Source organism: Bombus pyrosoma, linkage group LG15 (assembly GCF_014825855.1).
Source record: "Bombus pyrosoma isolate SC7728 linkage group LG15, ASM1482585v1, whole genome shotgun sequence".
In the NCBI taxonomy this organism is placed as follows: domain Eukaryota; kingdom Metazoa; phylum Arthropoda; class Insecta; order Hymenoptera; family Apidae; genus Bombus; species Bombus pyrosoma.
Genome location: NC_057784.1, coordinates 7,646,639 through 7,669,453, shown reverse-complemented (window position 1 = coordinate 7,669,453; position 22,815 = coordinate 7,646,639). Strand labels below are relative to the sequence as shown.

Sequence of the window (22,815 nt, the reverse complement as noted above, 5' to 3'; positions counted from 1 at the left end):
CAGGATAAAATAATTGGAACTGTATGTGTTATCAGTGTGTTACCATATGATAAGATTATAGCCTTTATATGTGCAAAGTGTTGATTGTTAGCTCAAAATAACATATTTACTTGTTTGCAAAAGGTTGGAGGGTTTATAGTGTATCTATACTTTTCTAACCAATTTTCAATAAAATTTCAATAAAATCTGGAAAATTAGGGAAATTATAGTACGATAAAATCTCTTAGTTGAAAGTCACAATGTGAAGTAAATTAGATTCTTGTACTGTATCTAAATTTAATTTTCAGGGGTACAGATTATTTTGTTTCTTTATATATAACATGTGCACAGTGAATTGTTTAAGTGATGATATAGGTGTACATCTGATTTTATTTTGTTAAAACATTCTCATTTTTCTGTATATGATAAAAAAGAATTGTTTCCAAACAGGATCACAAACACTATCGCCATATGTATGTGATAATCCAGTTAAATACAATCAGTTTTCAAAATACAGAGGTAAATTACCTATAATTAAATTAATAAAATGTAAAAATGATATATAGCTTCAAATTCACTTTGGCTTCACTTTTTTGTGCCTTCTTCTGGGGGCGCTTCAATTTCCATGCTGTTGCACATACCTTAATTGTAATCTTTATTGATAAGATCATTTCCTTTACTTACACACATATATGAACTTTTTATATTATATCAATTAACTTGTTTTTAGGGATAAAGACTGGAGTATGGTTACAGCGACGAAAATGGTCATCTTTCTATTATTAGTATTTGGTTTCTTTTTCGCAATTTTAATATATTGCAGAACCTATAGCAGGTACGAATTATGCTTTAAAATCTATATAATTTTGTAATCCAATTCTAGTAGATTTTTGAAGCTATGATTTAGTTCTACAAATATAATATAGTTCTAAAATTTAGAATAGCCTAAATTTTATCTATTTTTTTCATCTATTTGACGAATAAACAAAATTGCTGGTCGTTAATACCGCTTTTATTATCATTAATGAGACTCTACACTTTACAGGGATACTCATCAGAGATATAGTGCTGCTTCCAATGATAATGTAGATTGCAGATCATTACAATCTAATTCAATTTATGAACCATCAGTGGACAGACCACCGTCTTATAATGCAGCTTGCAGTGCACCTCCTCCTTATGAATCTCCATTGAATAGCGTACGTTCATTTTTATTCTATTAATCCAAAAAATATAATACACAAAAAAGGAAATAAAACAACCGAACGCGAAGAAAATAATTGTACACATTTAATGTATGTTACTCATTATAGTAAAATATAAGATAGATAAAAATCTAGATTAGATAAAAATCTACTTTTGTCGCGTAATAACATGTTATTTTACTTTTATTTGTGTTCTCTAGGTATCTATGTTTGAAGCACCACCAGTTTATCAAGAAAGTTGGCAACAATCTAAACGAGTATCGTATTCGATTAATCAAATAGTTCCGATCACAAATTATATTTAACATGTTTTGTAGTCACGTATTTGTAATCATGTCTTATATCTAATTTAGTCTCAGTTAATTAAGGAGCTGATTTAGTTACAAATAAGATATCTAAATAAGATTTTTATTTCATGTGTGTGTGTGTGAGAGAGAGAGAGAGAGAGAGAGAGAGAGAGCAATAAAAATTCTTTTATTACGAATCTATATCATTGCATTTAATATTATTTTTTTATATATATATTTTCCATCTGCTGACATATTCGAAACAAACACTGAAATGTATTAAATAAATAAGCGACATGTCGAGGGATAATGAAAATCACGTAAAATTCTCATGATTATATAATGAAAATGTCATTTATTTGATGTGGTGTAATGACTTAAAGTAAATGGAAAAATGAACGTTTATATGAGCTGGGTTCGATGAACAGCAGTCATGTACTTCGAAAAGCTACCACTGCTGAACTATTCGTTACAAAAAGCTTCTTTCCTTTCTTCGAGTTTAAATGCAATATACAATGGAAGTGTATCAGACAGCAGCGCAGTAGTAGCTAGTGCGACACGAACATGCTGATTTTCATGATGAGGTAACACTTGTCTTACTTGTACTTAGTTTATCAAATTATCCAGTCATACGCTCATGCAGATTGGTTCAAAAAGAATTGCATCTAATGTTTCTCGAACTGTCGTACGGTATTAATATTTAGTTTTTCGCGTTTTTAGGAAAAAGACATTCAACATTACGAGTTTCATGAGATATTTTTTTGTTCGCCGCACAGTCCCAAAGATAGAACATGGGTATTAGAATGGACGTAGACAATTTTTTCTTTTCTCTTTTTTTGTTTGACATCTTTAAAATCTGAGCGAGCACACATGGCCAAAATCTGTTCCTTAAAGCGCTTACATATTTCATTGTTTCCTTTACACTTATTTTCCCTTTATTTTTATTTCTCCGTTTTGTAGTTTCATCGACATATTCCTTCGTAAGCTTAATAACCTACTACAACTGAAATAAACATCATGTAAAAAACGGTGGAAAAACCTTCCCTAACTATTTTTTCATAGGAGTTGCTTCTTTTTTTCATTATTTTTTTTAATCTCGACAGAGTTACATTACGGCGTCACGGCAGACGGTACGGGTAAGTGTATGTACGTGTCGAGATTAAAAACGAGATACACATATATAATCTAATCGTATTAATTTGTCGCGATTACATTACATTTACTTAAAGCATTGCTAGTGTGTTTCAAGGAACATGAGTTTAGCACAGTCTGTAAAATAGAATAAATTATAGTTGATTATTGTACCCTTCATTAAAAGTATGGTTCCGTTTCGGTTCAGTTCTTATAAAATACAGTAGATATGTACAGTAAAAACCTTAAAATCGAAAGGGACGCTAGATTTGGGACTGTCCGGATATAGCGACCGTTTCCTTAAAAGATAAATTCACTGGCTGCCAGGATCGTCAGAAAGTTCTAGAAAGGTTGTGATACAATTGCGGTTAATTACAGTGGTCTTATCACAGAACATGTATGGCATTAAATCTTCGATATCATTACTTCTTTGTAATGGTAGGTATTTATATCTTGTATTTAAAACGTTCGGTAAAGCTAGGTCGGAGGATCAGGAAGCCAGTACGGTACTAAATGATGATTATTGTTTTACGTATTCTGCCGGTTGCCCATAATTCAGATCATTGACCACATAATTTTGTGATTTTGATAATTAATTACACAAAAAACGATTAATATTCTCGTACTATGTAATTGACTAACCTTATTATTTTATACAGTTTGTTTTAACTCTTTTTTTTTCATTTTCTTTGTTTCCTGTTCCTTTTTCGTCATTTCCTTCTTTTTTGATAACGCGTTTCATCGACTTTATTTTTTCATTTAATGCGATTCTTGTACCACCTTTAATTAATATAGAGCATCCTGCATACGAATACGATAGACATTTCAATAGTAATTAACATAAAATTTGATAAATTATGGACAACCCTAAATTTAATACGATATAATAATAATAATAATAATAATAATAATAATAATAATAATAATATTATAATAATAATAATATAATAATAATAATAATAATAATAATAATAATAATAATAATAATTCGAATCTATCACTTCGTCTACTATGCAATACTCGAGAAAACAAAACAAACTGTGCCTAGCAATAAAGGGGTGAGGGTTCAGGGACATAGAGAAAAAGGCCGCATAGAGGATGGGACATGGGGCGGTATCTGCAGACAAAAAATATACAAAAATACGGGGCACAGATTGCGTAGCATTAATAGTAATCATAGTAGTAGTCGTATATGCTGAGAGAAAGAGATCATAAAAAACACTAACTAGAATCATTTTTTCTCCGTTCTTGGAAGAATTCGACGTTTTCGTTTGCTTTCTTTTTTTTTTCATTTAAAACTAAAAATCACTATATCAGTAATAAACATATCTAATTTTATTCTTGTCGCTCGCTTATACGACGAACAAGCGAGAGACATTTCGTTTGATTCATATTTTTTCGACAAAGGAACAAAATCTTTTTCTTATAAGCGCCTGATCGACGTCTATCACAACTTTCTTCGTGCATCATGTGTATACCTGCCTCTTCACGTGTGAGTGTATATGTGTGTAGCAATGTTTCAGCGAGTTTCAATCTCGCCTTGGTCCTCTGGCTGCTTCTGATGTCTTTTTCATAATACATAGATGGTATGCGCGCTTCTAGCTATTTTCGTTCTATGAACGAAAGCAAATCCATTGCGAGACCCTAATGATGCGCATTGATAAATCGCTGACATGATTGTGTTGCGTGTCGGTGGATAAAAACACATGTCTCTCTCACGCACGAGAACGTAACGTAAATACAAGACGCACAATGCAAAGTACCAAAAATTCTCCAAACTGTTCCCAACCAGCTGGGATAAACGCATTATTATTTACTTGTTTCCAGATTATCTTCCATATATGTGTATACAAGTGCTCGAACTTCTCTCTCCATTTTATGTGATAGGCTTCTTCTAACGTCGACGATCTCACTGAATTACAACAAAGTCTATAGCCATAGGTTAACTGCGTTTCTCGTCTGGAGCTGGCCATTTGAACTGCTGCAATGCTGCAACACTGTATTTCTTGTTTGAAAGATACGTTTATCGGTCAAAACCCATGAAGAACAGTTCTCGTCGCAGTTTCTTTTCAAGTGGACCAGATGATGGCGCACTAGGAAACATTTATTTAGCACTACTTGTATCACTGTACACAAAAAAGTCATGAAGGATGCAGAATAGGCGGGGGCGATGTAGAGGTCGTGCCCGGAGTTAACGGTGACTGTTTTCAGCTCTGTTTCACTCGCTTCCTGGGCGGTCCGATCGGTGGAATTTGTTGGGTGGCTAACGCTCGAAACGCTTCCGCTATGAGATGCGGATGAGAGTTCACCATTGATTTAAAACCCGCTGTATCCATCACGTCTGTCGCGTGTCTGTAACACAGATCGAACAAAATGATTGAAATATTTTTCTTTTCTTATCAGCTCTTAAGCTGTACAGCTGTTTCACAATAAAAAAGAAAAAAAAACAGTTTTGCGAGTACATTGAACATATGTTATTTATCTGAACAAGTACTTACGTATTGATAAAATCTATGGCCTGTGCCTTGAGTTGATCGGCGCTATGAAGATCAGCGAGAATCAGGATGTCGGCTGCGTTTTCGATTGCTAAACTCGTGCATAATGCTTCCTCGCACATGACTTTCAACCTTTCTAACGCGTACTTGTCCGCCGCAGCTAGTAAATCGTCCGCCATTTTTTCCAAATTTGCTGCCTTTCCGGTGTATATAAACCGCAACATCTCTCGTAACACTTCGTGGTCCACGTCGGTGATGTCCACGCGGTTTTGTTTTCTTTCCTCCATCTCATGCTCGAACATCGCCGAGAAAACGGGACTTCGCGCTAAACGATAAGGTTATAAAATGAAAAAATCATCTATTTTCCCGAAGAAACGTTCCTCCTATAGAAACTATCTATCAGAAGCAAACATACTAATTTTAGGAAATAATCTCAGTTAACGAAGAAATTAGTTTACCTGCGAGGATGGCTTTGTGCGCCTGAAATTCCCTTCCACACACTGTCAGCGTGACATCGCTGAATTTTTGGTTTTCAAACAGAAGCCCAAGGTCATCCGGTAGTCGACATTCTGGAACTTTGAATTGTATAGTATTACTTTGCCCGGAAATATTCACGCTGTCCGCCACTACGCTGACCTGTAACATTTCGCTGAATTATAGATTTCGTTCACGGTAAACATTAGTATATCGTACAAGTATTGAGTATGTAACATACAAAGGTATATACCTCACAGAATATCGTGAGTTTATCGTCGGGTAAAAGTCCATTGGCTTCATCCAATAAGAAATCTCTCCTAATGAACTTCTTAAAACCCCAATCTTTACCTTGGACGAACCTGTAAGCACGTTGGCTCTCTGAAAGCATAAAATTACCGTTGTTTATCATTTTTGAACGATCATGGATTACGTTCTAACGGAAACGAATTGAGGTTAGGGAAGCTTGGAAACAGACTAAGATTATCACAAATCTCTAATACCGTTTCCAAGACCATGAAACTTTTTCGGAAATTACAAGGCACGGAAAATAATTGCCCAATATTATTATTGTATGATATAGTGTCCACAGTTAAGATGCTAGTGGAAATTTTTAAAATACCCTGCATTGCATCCGTTTCACGTGTTCATCACTTACCCATTGCTTTGGTTTCTTCTCTTTTGGCATTAAGAATAGAAAATTTGAACTTTGCTCTGACTTCAGATTTGTTGCACGAAACGAGAAGGAGATACAGAGACAGGTAGTCTTTGCTCTCCTCATCCAGACCCTTAGGATTCACTCTTAGGCACCTAAAAATCAATTGCCGTTAATATAAATTTGCTTCTTCCAATCTTCCAAACGTGTTGTTCTTTATTTCATTTATATCTATCGTTAGATAAAAAAGATCATGCATTCGTGAAATACGACGTTTTCTTTTTTTTCCTCTTTTTTTCTTTTTCGCTATTACATTCAAATAAAAAGTATTATCATGACATGCCGACAAAAGGAAGGTATACAGAAATCGTATAAAGTTTTGCAATTCTGTGATTTCACAGTGACATATCTCATTAAACGATACAAGCAAATAAAAGAAGCTAGATAAAAAAATTGCATTATGATAATAGAATTGTGAATATTCCAGACGTAGTTATCTTACGTTATTATGCGCGTCCCGTGTATTAACGTAACAGCGAAAGACATTGTAAAACGAAACAAAAAAAGAAAGAAAAGAGAAGTGAAAAGAGAATAAGAAACAACGGATTAAGAAGTAAGACCGGGAGAATGGCGTGGTATGCAATGCAAAGGATCTTAAACAATTTTGTCTGGATGATTTTTTACAATAGATTTGTAACACGAACATCTTTGGACACGTGTCGTATGTCTGATAAACGAGTTTAATCTTTAGGATCTTACCATTTTAATTTATCGTTGGCCCCTGCTGAGAAGGTGGACGACTTTAGTACTTCTCCCATTTCCTCTCGGCAAAAGCTGAAGTTATTTATCGTCCACATGTAGCTGAACTTAACCACCTTCACCTGTGCACATAAGACCTTCAAATGCGACACCACGTCAGAATGTATCCCGTGGAATCTACCTTAATCTATCTACGCTAAGGGTTACGCAAATATGCGCAACCTTTTTTCTTTTTTTTTCTTTTTTAATAAAGTTTAAACAACGTTTAAGTAATAATTTGAGTTGTTTCTTTTCGGTATCGATAAATTGAACTGATATATAACTTTTATTTTTCAAAAGTCTGAAATGAAAAGTAAAACTACCGATCGGATATTGGGTGTAAGTTTACACGAGGATATCGATAATTGTACGCCATCTGTGTTTATTCGAGATAATTTCTTATTTACAGAGAATTACGCATTTAGCTTTTAGATAATTTAGTCCGCCAGATATTAACAAAGCAATGTCCTCTTGGTAACATGAATTTTTCAAACCTAGTTTCCTCTGTTCGTTCAACAAAAGATTTCTCTGTTAGAAGACCAATAACGTATTTCTACGTAAATCGTATCGAGAAGCATAGATACCATAAACTACATGTTACATAGATGCACTCTAATTCTCTGTCGTATCCAGAAAAATATACGTAACGATTCTGTAATCTCAAGAAGACCTTCACTACCACTTCATTCCTTAAGTCCGCGATATAGAAAAACATCTTACGAAGCGAAGTATCATCGCGAATTATGCAATGACTTCTGGCCAGACAAACAGATTAAAACAATCATTCCATGTCGTTACGAGCACAGAGTCGATCGTACTTGACAGCTATATTGCGAGTTAAAAAAAAGTGCAAAGTAAAAAATACCACTAATATATTTTTTCAAGCTGCGTGGTGAATTTCTCTCTTATCGACCGCGATTGGAGAATACCTTTCTTTACGTCGTCTGCTTTCAGATTATGACAAACCTCGTGAGACACGCCGGTGGCGCACAACACGAAACATCGAATAATCCAAGCAAGAAGTTCAAACGTGGACCACCAGTGGATGCACGCGGCGGAGAAACGTGGTAAATTTCGATCTTTTTCTCTGTCTATTGTCCGCGATATGCCTACGATAATCGGCCAGCGAGATATTTATTTGAAACTTTTGCAAGTTACTACATATGTTGTTTCTCTATATGTATGCGTATAGGTGTGTGTCGAATGGTTTCCACGTCCTCGGATATATTTGTTTCGCTAGTTTCGTCGCGCGACCCCAAGCAGAAAGGAAGAAAGAAAGAGGAAGAAGGAAACAGAGAGGAAAAAAGCTAACAGAGATTCTTTTTGAGAGGAACGTCGAAGGTTCCTACGACTAAATTGATCGTGGCCTTGAAGTAGCGAGCAGACGAGCCGCAAGAAGTACTACAAGTACGAGTGCACGTGTTGGAGAGAGAGAGAGAGAGAGAAGGAGCCAGGGTCGAATTGAACTTACATCTCTTACGTAATTACCTTGAAAGAAAAAAAACGCGTAGAAAAAAGGATTTAACCTTTGCGGCATTCGCTTCGATGCACGTTACCATTGCTCGATGTGACTTGTTAAATTATGCATATGCTAATTTGAGGATGATAAGGAGAATATGTATAGACGTGGAGGAAGAGGATGATCATAGAGTTTATCCCGATGTTCTTCGAATTTTCATTTACAACGTTCATGACATATTAAATATTGATACTTTTCATATGAATTTTTTATTAACATGAATTTTAATTATATTTTAGGGGACAGCGGTATTATTAAACATATCGTTATTAGACTTTCTATTTATATCGTAGCATTATTAATTAGAATATTAATATTTGTATTACATCTTTAGGGACTATCGTATCGTAGTAGTCGAAGAAGACCAGGATGAAAACTGTGAGGGTTTAATAACCTGTCGGTTACGAAATAGGTTACTTAATGGAAAATTGCATTCCAGAAGGGTCAGATGCGTCAATTCATTCATAGGAATTCAAGTAGGCGTTGATTATGATGAGCAAGAAACGCGGTGTGGTGTAACGGGTAGCAGTTGCTACGAAACACACAGTTCGTACACATGAAAATAATGCAGTGAATCGTTTACTGAATTCGGAGCTTATCAGAATCGTTCAAATAATCTGTTCTAATAAGAATACCACTGATGTTCGAGTATGAGAAAGAACTGCGTGACAATTGCTAAGAAAAAATAAAATTTAACATTGTCAAATGATTTAGGAACCGTGTTATTATTCGTTGAAAATATTCCACTTGCTAGAAATTTATTCCAAACCACAAGGCATCTAAAAGGGCAGACTTATTAGGAGTGACTTGTTTTTACAATAATAACTAATCGCCTAACCATTAAAAAGAATACCTATTTCCTGGAGATTGCATAAACTTCTACGAAAACAAGATTAAAACAGCAACTCAACCAATATAAATTGCATAACGCGTATAGAGGAAGAAAAGTGGCGAGCGGTACATACTCGACGATCGCACAATCGATCGGCTACCTCTTTTCCGTTCTGAAACGTGACCAGGCGTGCATCCACTTCCGTTCGAAATCGATCCCCGCGTGAATCAGCAACAATTTGCGTACGGGAACTCTAAATAACACGAAGTACCCTAGAAACTTGAAATCACTATTTTTTCTTTAATCGAGTAAAAGTTAGGATTATTATTCTAAGAAGAAAGCAACATTATCGATGGTTTGCCAGAAGAAGTTCATAATCGTCAATGATTTGCGAGTGAAGCTCTAAATTATGAATCAAGGGGAAAATTAAAGAATAGCAGAAAATTTATCACCGAAAGCCTAAAATCGACGACTATCCTTTGTAAAGAAGTTCACAAAAGGTTGACCTGTTATTAATTCGCGCAGCGAGCAATGTTATTAATTCCAGTCGAGAATTATTGGTAATCTGCAGATTCGATGGTCTCGTTATAGTTAATGGACTATGAACGCGTTATCAAAATTTTTAATTACTTCCTAAGTTGTTTTTTAAATTCGGTTGCTACCTGAAAGAATCATCAGAACTATCGGTGAATTGCAAAAGCAAAAAAAAAAAAGGAAGGACTCTTCGAAGAGGCGTACTTTGTCTAAGGTTGCATTCCGAGTTAGTCAAACATCCTAAAAATTCATATCATACTTAGTGATCGACCTCGAAAAATGATGGAGACCAAAAAGGAAGGCGTGGACCGAAGAGAGATAGGTGAAGAAGACAAGAGGAAGAGGAAAGAAGAAGAAGACACCGAGGTCGAGCCCCTACGAGTCAACGATCCCTGACGTCGTATGTACACGACCTTGGCGAACGAAGTCGAGCCCGAAGCCAAATCTATTTCTCTAGTTGGTCTGCTGGTTTGACGTAGTCCTTATCGCGATCCGCGTTACGGCCTTCAGGCCACCGGCCTATGCCGTTAGGGACCCTTGAAACCCGGCTCGAATCGGAGTCCCATGAAATTTTTATTACGAAAACGACATCACGCAAACAGATTCACACGTCATAGGTCATTGACAACGAATGCGTGCTGTTGGAGGTTCCCCAGGATGTTCGAGGTTTTCTCACATAGAGCAATTGCTATCTGTCGTAATATTCAGAGCTTTTGCATGGATTAATTAAGCTTGGCTTTTTTTTTCTTTTTGGAAAATCGTAAGATGGAGGATAATTGGCTTGTTCGTGCCAATAAACGTTCATGTGAAAATAAAATTATATGCGTTTATGCGAAGTGTGACGTGTATGGTTGGGCTATCGCTACTTTTAGTGATTTTTTAAATTTATTTTTATTAATATATGAAATGACAGTAGAACTTTGTCGAGATGGATCTGCGGAACAGTTTATGGGATAGACACGAGCATTTTGTATAACTGGAGTTTACATAATTGGATCTTGTTGTAGAAGTATAATAGAATTTCGCGTTCAGATAAATTCAGTTACTATCGGTTCGTCTAATCGGGTAATGATTCAAATTTATAATGCAGAAGCAAGCGTAGATTGCAAATTTAGCCTGTTGAAGCAATCCGATACGATACACGAGGTCGATTTTCTCTTAAACCGGAAAATATCGCGTCGATCGGGTTAATTAACATAGGCAACAACTCTTGACTAGCGATCAGATAGAAACGAAGACAGCTAACAACTGTCTAGAGAACGGATAATCAGTTTGAACAGGCGATTATCAGTTTCTATCGCGAAGCAATGCGGCGTGAAACGTCGATTCGTTTCGAAACTTTGTCTACTTCGTTAAACGGCCGGTTTCCGCGAAGAAAATGCGAAACAACGAAGTCGCGAAAGAGAAAACCATCGTACGAAGAATCGACAAATCGATGTACAAAGGGAAGCGTGAGAAACGTCAGCGCAACGACTCTGGACGAAGTGAAAGTCACTTCTTCTCTCTTCTTCGTCTTTCTTCGATCGCTTTTTTTTCACTGAAAACAATGCACGATTTCTGCGGAATATGGAAATTAATGGTCTTTAATACGACGACGAAATTAAGACTTTCCATAGAAAATTTTCTCCTCCAGCAGGAAAGTTGATTTAATTGTACCGTAGAAAAACATTTTCTAAAAGTGATGACATTCTATAGAAAAATTGTATTATGTTTCATTCTGTACATAATATTACATCCTGAAGAGATGCCGATGCAAAATTTTCTTTCAATCGAGAAAATTGTTTCAAAAATAAATGTTCACCCCTTTGTCAATATCATATACGCCTTTGTATTACGGTGTGTCAGTCGATGGGTATAAATACAAAATAATTCACGTCAACTGGGACAAGTCATTTCTTTTTTGATCGAGATTAGAAAAAGCACTAGCTTCTACCACACATATCTTTTTCACAATTATCAATCGTACACGATCGTTCGAAATAGAATTTTATATTTCTCTATACGGATCAAATCAGCTTATGTTTTATCGGCTTTATAAAAAAAGCACGAGGCTAATGTGATCGAAAAATGATTACTTCGTGAAACCTCGAGTCGTGATGCGAATCGTTTCCAGCATAGTCATAAATATTCACAACCTTATAAATGTACTAGCAATCTTGTAAAACGAACTACTGTGCTGTGCAATTATTATGTCGCATTCATCGTGGAGAGATGATCTTTATTATAATTATCAGTAATCAACGAGACATAGTAAAGTCTACTCAAAATGAATGTATTACAACAAAAAAAAAATAAAAAAAATAAAAAAAATAAAAAGAAGAAAAAAGGAAGTATTTGCTATAACGATGTAAAAAGTTAATTGTAGATCTTTCATTAATAAGAGTTTTTCTCACAGAAGTAGAAGCAGAAGTAGAAGCGGACTGTAGTAGTGGTCAACCATAACGTTGAAAGAACGTCAATGCGGGGCAGAGTCGTAAAAGGTCGAGTTTCACGAGCAATACAGAAGAGGAAGAGGCATTTTCCGAGCTCGAGTAAGACGTAACTGGTTACGAGATTACACGTACAACAAGCGTGCATTGAACCTGTGGGATAGCCAGCGAAGGTCACACCGAAGTGAGGATCATCGAACCCAGCGCACACCACGTGAGTCGTTTTCAGCTGTTCGCTCGTCTAGACGAGCGGAGGAATTCGTCGAGCTGGACAGTTCGAGATTTTGATCGATCACTATTCGATCCATAGAAACATGCATTCGTTCGGAGGAATTTAGCGACATTAACGTCCATGTTTCTGTGTTAAATATCGAAAAGACAAGACACATTTGCCGTAAGATACACGTATAGAAAATAATTGGGAAACAAATAAAAAATAATAATTCGAACTCGATGATAACGGTTTAAGAATCGAGTTCAACCAAAGAATAGAATTATGCGAATAAGAATTAAATTATTTGTTAACCGAAGAATGGAAAATTGGAATAATCAGTTCATTTGCTTCCGACTTACTATACGTCAGTAGCTGAAAGAAGAAGCCACGCTTTGTAGCGTGAAGTCGTACTTGAACCTGATAATCGATGCAACCTTCAGATATCGAAGACACGTCTTCAAAGGATCGCTGATAATCTCTTGCAACCGTGAACAAATTATCTGCTTTCTGTCTTCCTACAGTCTTTCGATCTTCCGCACCTCAAGATGTTAATTGAATACTTTAATCGTTATACTTTTTCTTGTATTTTATTTGTTACACGTTATTACTTTATATTTTATTCGTTACACGTAATATCTTTTTTATTTTTAATTTTCTGTTTTATTCTCGAACAAAGGATATAAAAATAAACGGTATATTTTCGAAGCCAATATTCTTTCTCACGGAGTAAAAAAAGACATAAATAGTACAAAATTGCGTAAAGGATTCGTTTCGAGTCACTGCAACTATTGAAGCGATATTTAGAACAAGACCTGTTTTACAAAAGATTCTACTAGTCTGAATCTTTTTTCTTTTTTTTTTTTTTTTGCGAAGGATCAGAGTGTTAACCGTGCAACAAGTCGATACTTCAAAAAGGAAGCGATGTTTCGTATCGTGAAGTTGCAATGCTCGAAGGTAGTGATAGTAGTTCACAACGTGTACAGATTAAGGACGCTTTAACTAGCGTTAGACGTGTTTCATACCATATGAGCAAAATCGGTCTTATATTATTATTCTAATATTCTAGTACTATTGTAATAATCTGCTTCGAACAACAAAATTATAAAATAACAAAGGAACCGGGAAGAAAATTCTAATTCCCACGAGCGAGTACACGTACGACAGGTAGTAAAAGAAATATATTTAAACAAATCTAAACAACCTGTTGTTTTATATTTAGAATTTGTTTGTAATACACATATGCATATATAAAATACAACGTTCTACTTAAAAGCTAAGGATAGGCTAAATAAAAGCTAACTAAAACGCGGGAAATTCGATCGATATAAAGAAAGAAGGGTATAGGCGTATCTCGATGCGACCGCTCCGATCGAGCAACATTATTTTCCCAATCTAATTCCGTATCTTCAAACGTAATAGTACGTGTTGGCCATGATCCAAACCTGCCTACACGTTTGATTGATCCCCCTCGAATACGAGTTCATGTGTATTCCTTTCGTTAACTGAGATCACGTGATCCGCACAGTGGCCCCCCCTCTCTCTCTTTCCCTCCCTCCCTCTATCTATCTATTCGTTACGTCAGATTTGCGGTAACGATAAGTTAGGCGAGCTATTAACGATAAGGTTCTCGATAGGTATCGATAAATTGAATCCGCATCGATACACCGATACCGTTGAAGAATCGATAATATCGAAATATTATAGACAGTTCGCTACTATACGGATATCGTTAATACATTGACAAGCTTTTTTAAATAAAATTTTACATCTTCCTAACATTTTTCGCTTATCAGTGTGAGCCGATGTATCAATAAAAGTATCAATAAAAAGACATCGAAAGAAAGAAAAAGAACGAGAAGTGTATAAGAATAGATACTTAGCATCGACCTCCTGTAGAATACTGTTAATCGGCTCCGAGTACTGTTAAACTTGGCAAGTGGAGTAGAGGTATATCGATATGATTCGTCCGTTTCCTCGGAACGAGGTAACGAGGAACCAGAAAAATTGTACCGCTCGATGGCCCCTGTGAATCATTCGATTCGCTATGATCGTCCATAATCGTCCTTGAATCACGTGTTTCATGAACGAGATAGGTCAAAGATCGGTGGCTGACTGATCACTGTTGCAGAAACATCCATCTCTTCTTTCGTTCCGTCAGACCAAAACCGATACACCATTTATATCCCTCTGTTCTAGTAGAGACATAAACTATCTTCCAACGAATCCTTCTTTGGAAGATTCGCAATTACACGACGGTAGTCGAGGCCGTGTTAGATTTTTCCTCAAACTCAAGGTGACACGAACGCGACGATTAGACGGAAGATGGAATCTCGATGCTCGAAGAGATCCGGTAAATCGAGTTCGTTTCTACTGCATCGAAATAATTCATCAACAAGATGAGAGAGACTTCCAGTCTATTTCGAGATGAAATAACATTCTGCAGAGGCTCTTTAGGTGGAAGCACACCGACGGGATTCACCAGCCATCGGTTATATCGGTGCTCGTAAATTTGTTAAAACGCTTGGATGCCACTCAAATGGAAACGGAAAGCTCGCAATGCTCGTCATCGACGCGAATCCTGACGTCTAGTTTTTTTAACAATCGACCACTGATTACGGGACGAGATGCGCGGTACCTTTGTTCGCGAGCGCGACCGTTCGATATCGATTTTCTTGAAACAGGAGTAGAGAGAGATTGAAATTCAGCTTAATTCGGAAGATCCTCCATTGAAAATTAATTGGATGAAAATATGTCGGACGTGTAAACGGAATCTGATTTAGGAGATGTTAAAGGAGAAGATGGAAGATATTATGGAAGATGTTCGATGGAAGTTGAGTTTGGAAGATGGCCTGAGATAATGAAAATCCTCTAAAGTCACAGGTTCTATCTTTTATTTTCACATTTCTGGGTTAAATTCCTATTATCCCTCTACTTCTTAAATGCTTAAAACTTCATTTTCACTTTCTTTGCTTCGAAGTTCCTGACTCTAATTCCATTATTCCGCCGTTTTCGCTTAATTTCTATCTCCCATTCCTTCTACTTCAAAATATCTGAAACTTTCATCACCCTTAACTGGAACTTTTCCCTCGCTTTCGTAACAGATTCTAGTCTCTATCCTCTCCGCTCCTCCAGTATTCAACATCCTTATTATTTTCCCTACGTGTCGATTTCAAAATTCTAGAGTCCAAGAGAACAAAGCGAAAATTCCCCCGGAGTTCAAAAACTCTCATCAAAACCCAACTTCGGAGTGTTCGCGGCACCACGCCAACCCTCGAATTCTAGATCGCTGCCGATAAAACTCAAACTTCGCCGTCTTCTTGAACAAAACCCGGACCAGAAGCGAGCCTGGCCAAGAGACCGGCAGCGATCGGTGTATTTGAAGAAACGTCGAAAGCAGAGTTCTGAGCGTCGAAGAGGATCTGCCGCGGTAGAGGAGGCGTAAGGAACACAGAGGCACAAAGTTCATCGTCTTGGCCGTTTCCGTATAGAAGAAAACAGCACGTTGGAGCGCGAGGAGTAAGGAAGACGAAGATAGTGGCCCGGTCGACGCCCCCAGGAGTCGTTCAACCCGGCGATCGTCGACGATCGGCCTTGAATCACCCGTGCCCGTTTACGGGAGCGGCGTACGCGGCTTCGAGCAGCAAGCAGACCAAGTCGAGGCTTCCGGTAGAGTCCTGGATACGGTGGTCGAACATGCACGAGGTAAACGATCGTGGATCTTCCCGCGAGAAAATCGAAATTCCCGAGAAACGTTGTCGAGCTTGTTTATCTAAGAGGAAGAAGAAGAAGAAGACAACGAAGAGGAGGAAAAGGAGGAATATGGTGGAGACGATGAAGAGGGAGTATACAGTGGAACTTCATTTATCGGAATCCATCAGAGGACGAGCGGTAACTGGAATTCGTATAATAGCAACTCATTGGTTCTACTCGTTAACGATTTTTCTTTCTCGCAGATGGGAGTTCGTGTTTGCACGAGTGGAATAATTGACAGGAGTTCGCTTAATCGAGCATCGGCTAAAATTTCATTCCAATAATAAACGAAGCTCTCTAATAGGAAAAGCAGAACACGATGACGAAGAAACGGTAGAAAAAGTTGTCGAAAGAAAGATGGTAAGAGGCAAGGGAAAGAGGCAAAGTAAAAATAGGAGGAGAAGAATAGGACGAAGGAAGAACCGAAGAAGACGAAGAAAGAAAACGAGAAAGGCAAGAATAGATGGGAAGAATATGACAAAGAAAACACAGACGAAGACAATCAAACAAAAGTAGAAGGAGACGTCTCTTTCGACGAAGACGAAGAGGAAGAAAAGGATGACGCAGAAAATGAAGAAGAAGAAGAAGAAGAAAAAGAATGAAGAGCAGAGGAGCTTAGCCCTTCTCGCGAACTTATTTTCACCGAGAGACGAGGCAGCTTGGCTGGCTGGCTGGTTGGCTGACGATGTAATGGAACACGTGCCTCGAGATAACGACGTGGAAATGAAAGGCAACGAGTGATAATGGCTCTGGCATATGGGGTTCGCGTCTAGGTGACGAGTCGGTGGAAAAAAACAAGTTGAGAGTGCGCGAGGAGAATTTGTGTTGAATGTTTCGTGGAATTACAGGTGGATGAATGGATGAAGATGGAGAAGATTGTTAGGGGTTGCGAGCTTTTCGGCAAGCCAACAAGTTTGCCGACTCTATGAATGTATGTCGAGTGGGACGAGATTTGATTAAGAAATTGAATGGGTGGGTTGGAAGCGCGTGGGTGATTTAGGTTGCTCTTTAATAAGGCAAGTTGACGAACTTAGATCGATGAGGATAGTAGAACATTGTTGGAATTCGTAGATTGCTGATTATGCAGATTGTAGGGGATTTGAACGATTCAGAAGGAAATTACAAAATTCATTGGCTCTTTGTGTGTGTGTATATATACACACGAGCGATATAGATTTTTGTAATTAGGATAAGTTGATGAGCGACGATCGGTCGAGAAAATCAAAAAAGACATAATGGATGTCGAGTGGTAAAAACAGAATGGACAGGCTGAAATGAAAAAAGCGTAAAAGAATGTGATGTAATTGTAGTTAGATGATTTGGCAAAGTTAGATCAACAGTGTAATAAAGAAAAAAGTAGTAGTGTAGAAAAATTATCACGGCTTGCGAATCAGCTTCATGACCAGTACTAGTCTAGCTCGTGTACAACAGAGCAAGAATATAAACAGTTATAAGTCGAGGAATCTGATAGGCTTGGAATAATAACGTGGAAAATTGCTACAGTCTGTGGATCAAAGAAACGGCGAATCTAAGTTTGACTCGAACGAAAGACAGGAAATGGTACGTGTCGGATAGAAAAACAGTCTGAGTAGTCGAAAAAGTCTAAGATTGCGGAGATGGTGGTGGTACGGTACCATGAATAACAGGAAGAGCTGCGACCAGCGGATTTCGACGACGATGAGTGTCATCCTTAGACGAGTCTTCGCTTTATCTTCCAGGAAAAATTTATTGCGATAAGGTGATCCTTTCTTAACAGAACTTGATAACATAGGGAAAAGCGTAGTTGACGAATTAATTTGCAGTGAATTTTTGTAAAGGTATTTTGCAGCTTATTTTAAAAGCTATAGGTTACTTCAAAAATACGACTTTAATGGATAAAATAGATCTATCGTAGATTAATTGACAAGTGGTTGGATTTTAGCGCATTTCCAGTTAATATAGAAGCAGTTGTTTCGCGAATAAGAATAATCGATTCTCATTAATTCTTGGATATTCCAATTTTTCATTGAAACTTGGCTATTAAGGGAAGACCCTGAGTCGTTGGAGCAAGGGAGCAATTGGAAACGGTGCCGCAACGCTTTCTACGCTTTTATCGAGCCCATCGATCGGAGTGTTACGACAGATTCAGCGCGCGAGCTCGCGCGATTGCTGCACCAGGCTCCGCGGCGGCTGACGAGGCGAAATCGCCGCGTGCATTACGAAAGTTAACTGGAGCACGAATCGACTTTCGATTCGGTGGCAAGGGGACCCCGCGTCTTCCCTGAAAACCGAGAGTTACTCCTTCGAGTGCTGCAGTTTCGCCTCGAATCATCCAACTTCTTCCCCTTACCAAGCAGAAGAAAAAGTAAGATCGCAATCTTGCCCTCGAATTCGACCTCGGTAGCTTCTGCATTACGTAAATAACGCCTCGAGAGTTTTGTGGCGGATTCGTTTTTCTTTCACGAGGGAGAATCTCGTTCGAGATGTTAAATCGTATTGCCGAATATTATTTGCCAGATATACAAAGTGATAAAAAAGGGATCTAAGATTTTGGATGTTTAAATTTCTTACTTAGGGACGTAAAAATGTTACACAGTTATTGCATAGTTAGAATCCTGAAATTCATAGCATGTCAATCACCATTCGCTAACATATTTGTATCTTCCAACGCGGTACAATGTGTCTTTTTGCAACACGCTGAATGTGAATGCTAAATTGTCGTACTTAATTAATCGCACCCAGAATCGATCGTCTTCGACCACATCCTACCGCAACCAATCTACGAGTATGCCTCGCCCCTTCCCAGGAGACCTACGCAGACGTCCCCAGAGGTTCCATCCATCGAAGACTTATGTCGACTACACTGGATCCACCAGTTTACTTCGCAGTAAGTTCCTTCTGACGAGAGAACCTATGGTAAACTTTACAGCTAACAAACTATCTAATATCTCTGTAATATCTTCTTGCTCAAAGGGCAAGGAAAATCGACCTCCTATCTTCTATAATCCAAAGTATCGAAAATTGATCGAGGAACCAGCCAGATGATTTTAAGTCGAATCTCTGGCATGTTCGATCAGAAGAAATTCCTACAATCACCTAAAAGACTATCGTGAAACGGAAGACACCAAGCTTCCATCGTTTCCAACTTCCGCTTCGACGATTCTCTTTGCTCGATTTCGTGTCTTCGAACCGTCGAAGATTGCTTCGGGAACCGTCCAAGTAATTTCCGATGCTTTTTATATCGGAAGAAAAAGTACCTCGAAGTGACGAATTTTCGCGGGGAAGCTAGTGAACGTTTCCACAGGCGAGTTAGAGATCGCGGCAGGGAGCAGCGGGATATCTAGTCGCAGGTCATTCACATCGCGAGGGGACGAGCAGTAAAAATAGAACGAGAACGTCAGGAGTGCGTGCTCTCACGCGCGACCACGAGGATGATATCGACGAAGACGACGAAATTGACCTAGAAGAGTAGGAGAACCCTTTGACACGTCCAAAACGTATTTCCAGGGGTTCTATTTGGCCAACTCGGTGACGTGGATTCCGATGCCTGTAAGTTCGATTTCCATCGAATCTCATCTTCTTCGATCCTCTTCAATTGAATGGCGTGGTTCGAATTGGGAGAGTACTTGTGTCGTAAAAGTGTTTTGGGAGCGATTTTTAAACGAATGAGAAGAGTTTGATCCAGGGATTTGGGAGTTTTACTCGAAGAAAGAAATCTAGAAATTCGGAGATGCGAGGGAAGAATATTCGGAGCAAATGTTTGAGATCGACCCACGTGAACGAAGACCATTCAAGTGTTTCGATAGACATTTTCCTCTCACCAGGAAATAAGATTACACAAGGTTAGGACGTATTGATTACAATGCTTAAATTGTAAATCGAACGAATCCTCACTAACGTAACTTCAAACACTTCTCTCTAGTCCACGGCTTAACGTTTGTAACGGACATTCTGTGAGACATACGAGAAAACTTCCTTAACGTCATGAGAAATCCTTAATTACCTAAAGTATATTTCTACCGTTAAAAGTTACGGTCTTATTCTAATCATGTACAATACAAAACACGGTAACAAATGGTCCCTACGAGTACTCTGCTCTGCCAACTGTTACTGAAGCTCACTGTCATCGCTAACGACCAATTAAACTGCAATTAGATTGGCTTCGCCCTGTCGGTAGCACTAACAAGACATTGCTCTCGCAACAGTCATGTTCGAATCGTAAGAATCATTAAAAACAGTTACACTATACACACAAAGCCGACGATATATATTACTTCCTAATATACTCTAAAATTCTAGAAATCATAACTTATATAATCGCGTTATTACAAGTACAACTCGTGAGAAACTAGTTCCTAATTATTTGCAATAATTTGCTTTAATTCTATCGTCGATCAATTCGAGATAATTTTCGATTGAAAGAATTTTTCGATACGTACCTGCGTGTAACACCAATTTTCGGCCACAGGGGTGTTCACTTCCGGTGGTGGAGGGCTTGGTACACGGCTTACTGCCATACTACTGCTGCTATGCAAGTTTGAGCTGACCCGCGACGTTTGAGGCGCACAGTCGCTCACCGCAAGTCTGCAACACGAACAAATCGTTCGCATGTTAGTTTCAGCTTGCGCGGTTCTCCGTAAAATTTTCGCACTCTTCGGGGTTGTTGCGCGTGACGATCACACTAGCGGCCACGTGTCGTTTTATTTTCCTTTCCTGGAAGCAAATTTTGCATTTTAACTATTTGTAATTCTAGCGCTAACCGAACGTTCCTAGAACCATAAGAATTTCTTCTGTTGTTGAAACGAAGAACACTATCCAGTGTTCCAGTGTAGAAGGCACGCGTGAACGGGTCTCTCGTTACATTATACTACGAAGAGGGACACACGAGTCGTTCGATGCGAGGAAAAGGGGTGACCGAGGAAGGAGGACTGAACGTTGGAGGAAGTTGGAGAACGGAGAACCGCAGGGCGGGGAGGGTAAGACGAATAAAAGAAGCATGAAAGAAGAAGGGTATGCAGGGCACGCGATGGTGCTCACGTGCGCCAAGTACGGAACTACTCGAGCATCATCGAGTCGAGTACATTAGCCTCGCAGGTTCATCGGACCTGCTTCTCGATTCTCTAGCCGAGCGGAGGTCGCAACGCGACTTCTCGTCTTAACCTTTTAACCCTTATCGGGTCGGTCAATCGATACGTTAACGCGATAACCGCGGGGGCGGATTGGTCAGGTTGGTTAATCGCATCGAACCTTCGACGACGATCGAGCGTCGCTGTCGTTTCTGCGTTGCGCGAGCGTTTGCCTTTAGCGGAAATTACATATTTTGATTTTTTAGATAGACGTCAAACGTGCCTTTTCGTACTTTATTTTTAATCTATATTGTTATATCATACACAAGTGATAATTTATACGTTTATCTTGTCCGAAAGTTAGCCAGACACTTGTTAATGATACGATAATCAAATATTTTCGAGAATCAACGAGTGGCTCTGTCCGTATCAGGCCGAATGTTTTTATATCATTTCAGTGACATCTGGGACGAGTATGTCACGCTGAAGTATCTTGCATTTTTTTCCAATATCTTGTATCTACAGTGACGCGCGAAAATTTCGGGGCCAAATAGATTCTTCGCTTTGTATTTTGCAAGCGGTATTTTGAAATAATTTTAAGTAACATTATACAACAGTTATAACAGCGTTTGCGTGTTGTATACTATTATCTTTTGCATATCGCGCTCCTCGTATTACTCGATGTTACTTAAAAGTCTTTCGGTTATCGTTTTTCGAACAGTTAAAAATTACAGTTAAAAATTCATCGTAACCGGAAATTTTTGCACGCCGCTAAGTACAAAGGTGCGAAATAACAGACAAAGGACGATGGAAGAATTGTCCTCATCTACGTGACACGAGACCCTTGCATTTTTCCCAGTAGGCATTCTTTTCCGTGACGCCGAACGAACTGTATCGCGGTATAGTCAGAGATTAGGTAAGCGCTTTAAAATAGCATCGGGAAAGTGTAGTTTCGCTTGTATATTACGAAATATAAACATTGTCGAAGAGCATATATCTTACATCAAATTTAAACAGAATATTTATTAAAATAGATTTATGATAGGATTTTCGAAGGATCCTTAAGGAAAGCTTCGAAGATGGATATATTAGTTGGTAGGTTTAATCGTATCGAGACATAGATTTACAAAAGAAAATTGATGAGTATCGATTTGAAATACGTAGTACACAAGTTTAGCCCACAGACCTAGAAAATATATTGATGTGGAGGAATTTGCATGCGTCATAAGAGAATAGTATTACCATACCAATGTGGCATTTAACGTTTGAACCTGAGTATATGAATCTCCTATTGCTACCTCGATTCCTCCAAATAGATTCTTAATCTACGAAAAGCTATTACAGTAATTGTTAATCATCGTCTGCGCCTACAAACAGCTATTAAAATGGATGAAAAATTACCATTCTTTAGCCACTTTTCTCAACGACCATCATCATCGCCATTAAAACGAATAATCGCGTTGTTTAG

General features: G+C 38.2%; 3 protein-coding genes and 1 long non-coding RNA gene across 10 annotated transcripts in view; 2 read left to right on the top strand and 2 right to left on the bottom strand.

Moving 5' to 3' along the window:
- The first annotated feature begins 63 nt into the window (after positions 1–63).
- Positions 64–1,571, top strand: LOC122575853. Its single transcript, XM_043745332.1, has 6 exons — positions 64–354; positions 430–496; positions 587–639; positions 709–814; positions 1,025–1,178; positions 1,385–1,571. Exons 1-6 carry the CDS (start codon positions 321–323, stop codon positions 1,487–1,489), a joined length of 519 nt encoding a protein of 172 aa, XP_043601267.1. The 5' UTR covers positions 64–320; the 3' UTR covers positions 1,490–1,571.
- Positions 1,572–1,641: 70 nt separating this feature from the next.
- The window catches only part of LOC122575845 (speckle-type POZ protein), a 44,409-nt gene continuing 23,235 nt past the window's right edge, over positions 1,642–22,815 (bottom strand). The window contains exons 2-8 of the mRNA XM_043745323.1: positions 20,721–20,865; positions 6,986–7,107; positions 6,230–6,381; positions 5,825–5,952; positions 5,556–5,733; positions 5,101–5,422; positions 1,642–4,954 (exon numbers count right to left, since the gene is read on the bottom strand). Coding sequence (XP_043601258.1) covers positions 4,810–4,954; positions 5,101–5,422; positions 5,556–5,733; positions 5,825–5,952; positions 6,230–6,381; positions 6,986–7,107; positions 20,721–20,865 — 1,192 coding nt within the window. The 3' untranslated portion in view covers positions 1,642–4,809. The remainder of the gene's footprint in view (positions 4,955–5,100; positions 5,423–5,555; positions 5,734–5,824; positions 5,953–6,229; positions 6,382–6,985; positions 7,108–20,720; positions 20,866–22,815) is intronic.
- Positions 7,130–12,094, top strand: LOC122575855. Of its 2 annotated transcripts, none has more exons than XR_006319565.1 (3): positions 7,130–7,878; positions 7,979–8,091; positions 8,217–12,094. It is a non-coding gene; the product is annotated as an uncharacterized LOC122575855 (long non-coding RNA). The 2 variants fall into 2 exon arrangements; XR_006319566.1 differs by having other exon boundaries at positions 7,130–7,916.
- LOC122575844 (origin recognition complex subunit 2) overlaps positions 20,795–22,815 on the bottom strand; it is a 112,868-nt gene continuing 110,847 nt past the window's right edge. For 5 of the 6 annotated variants that reach the window (XR_006319554.1, XR_006319559.1, XR_006319555.1 and 2 more), the window contains one exon: positions 20,795–20,865. The gene's annotated coding sequence lies outside the window, so the exon portion shown is untranslated. The remainder of the gene's footprint in view (positions 20,866–22,815) is intronic. The other variant, XR_006319553.1, reaches the window with a different exon arrangement.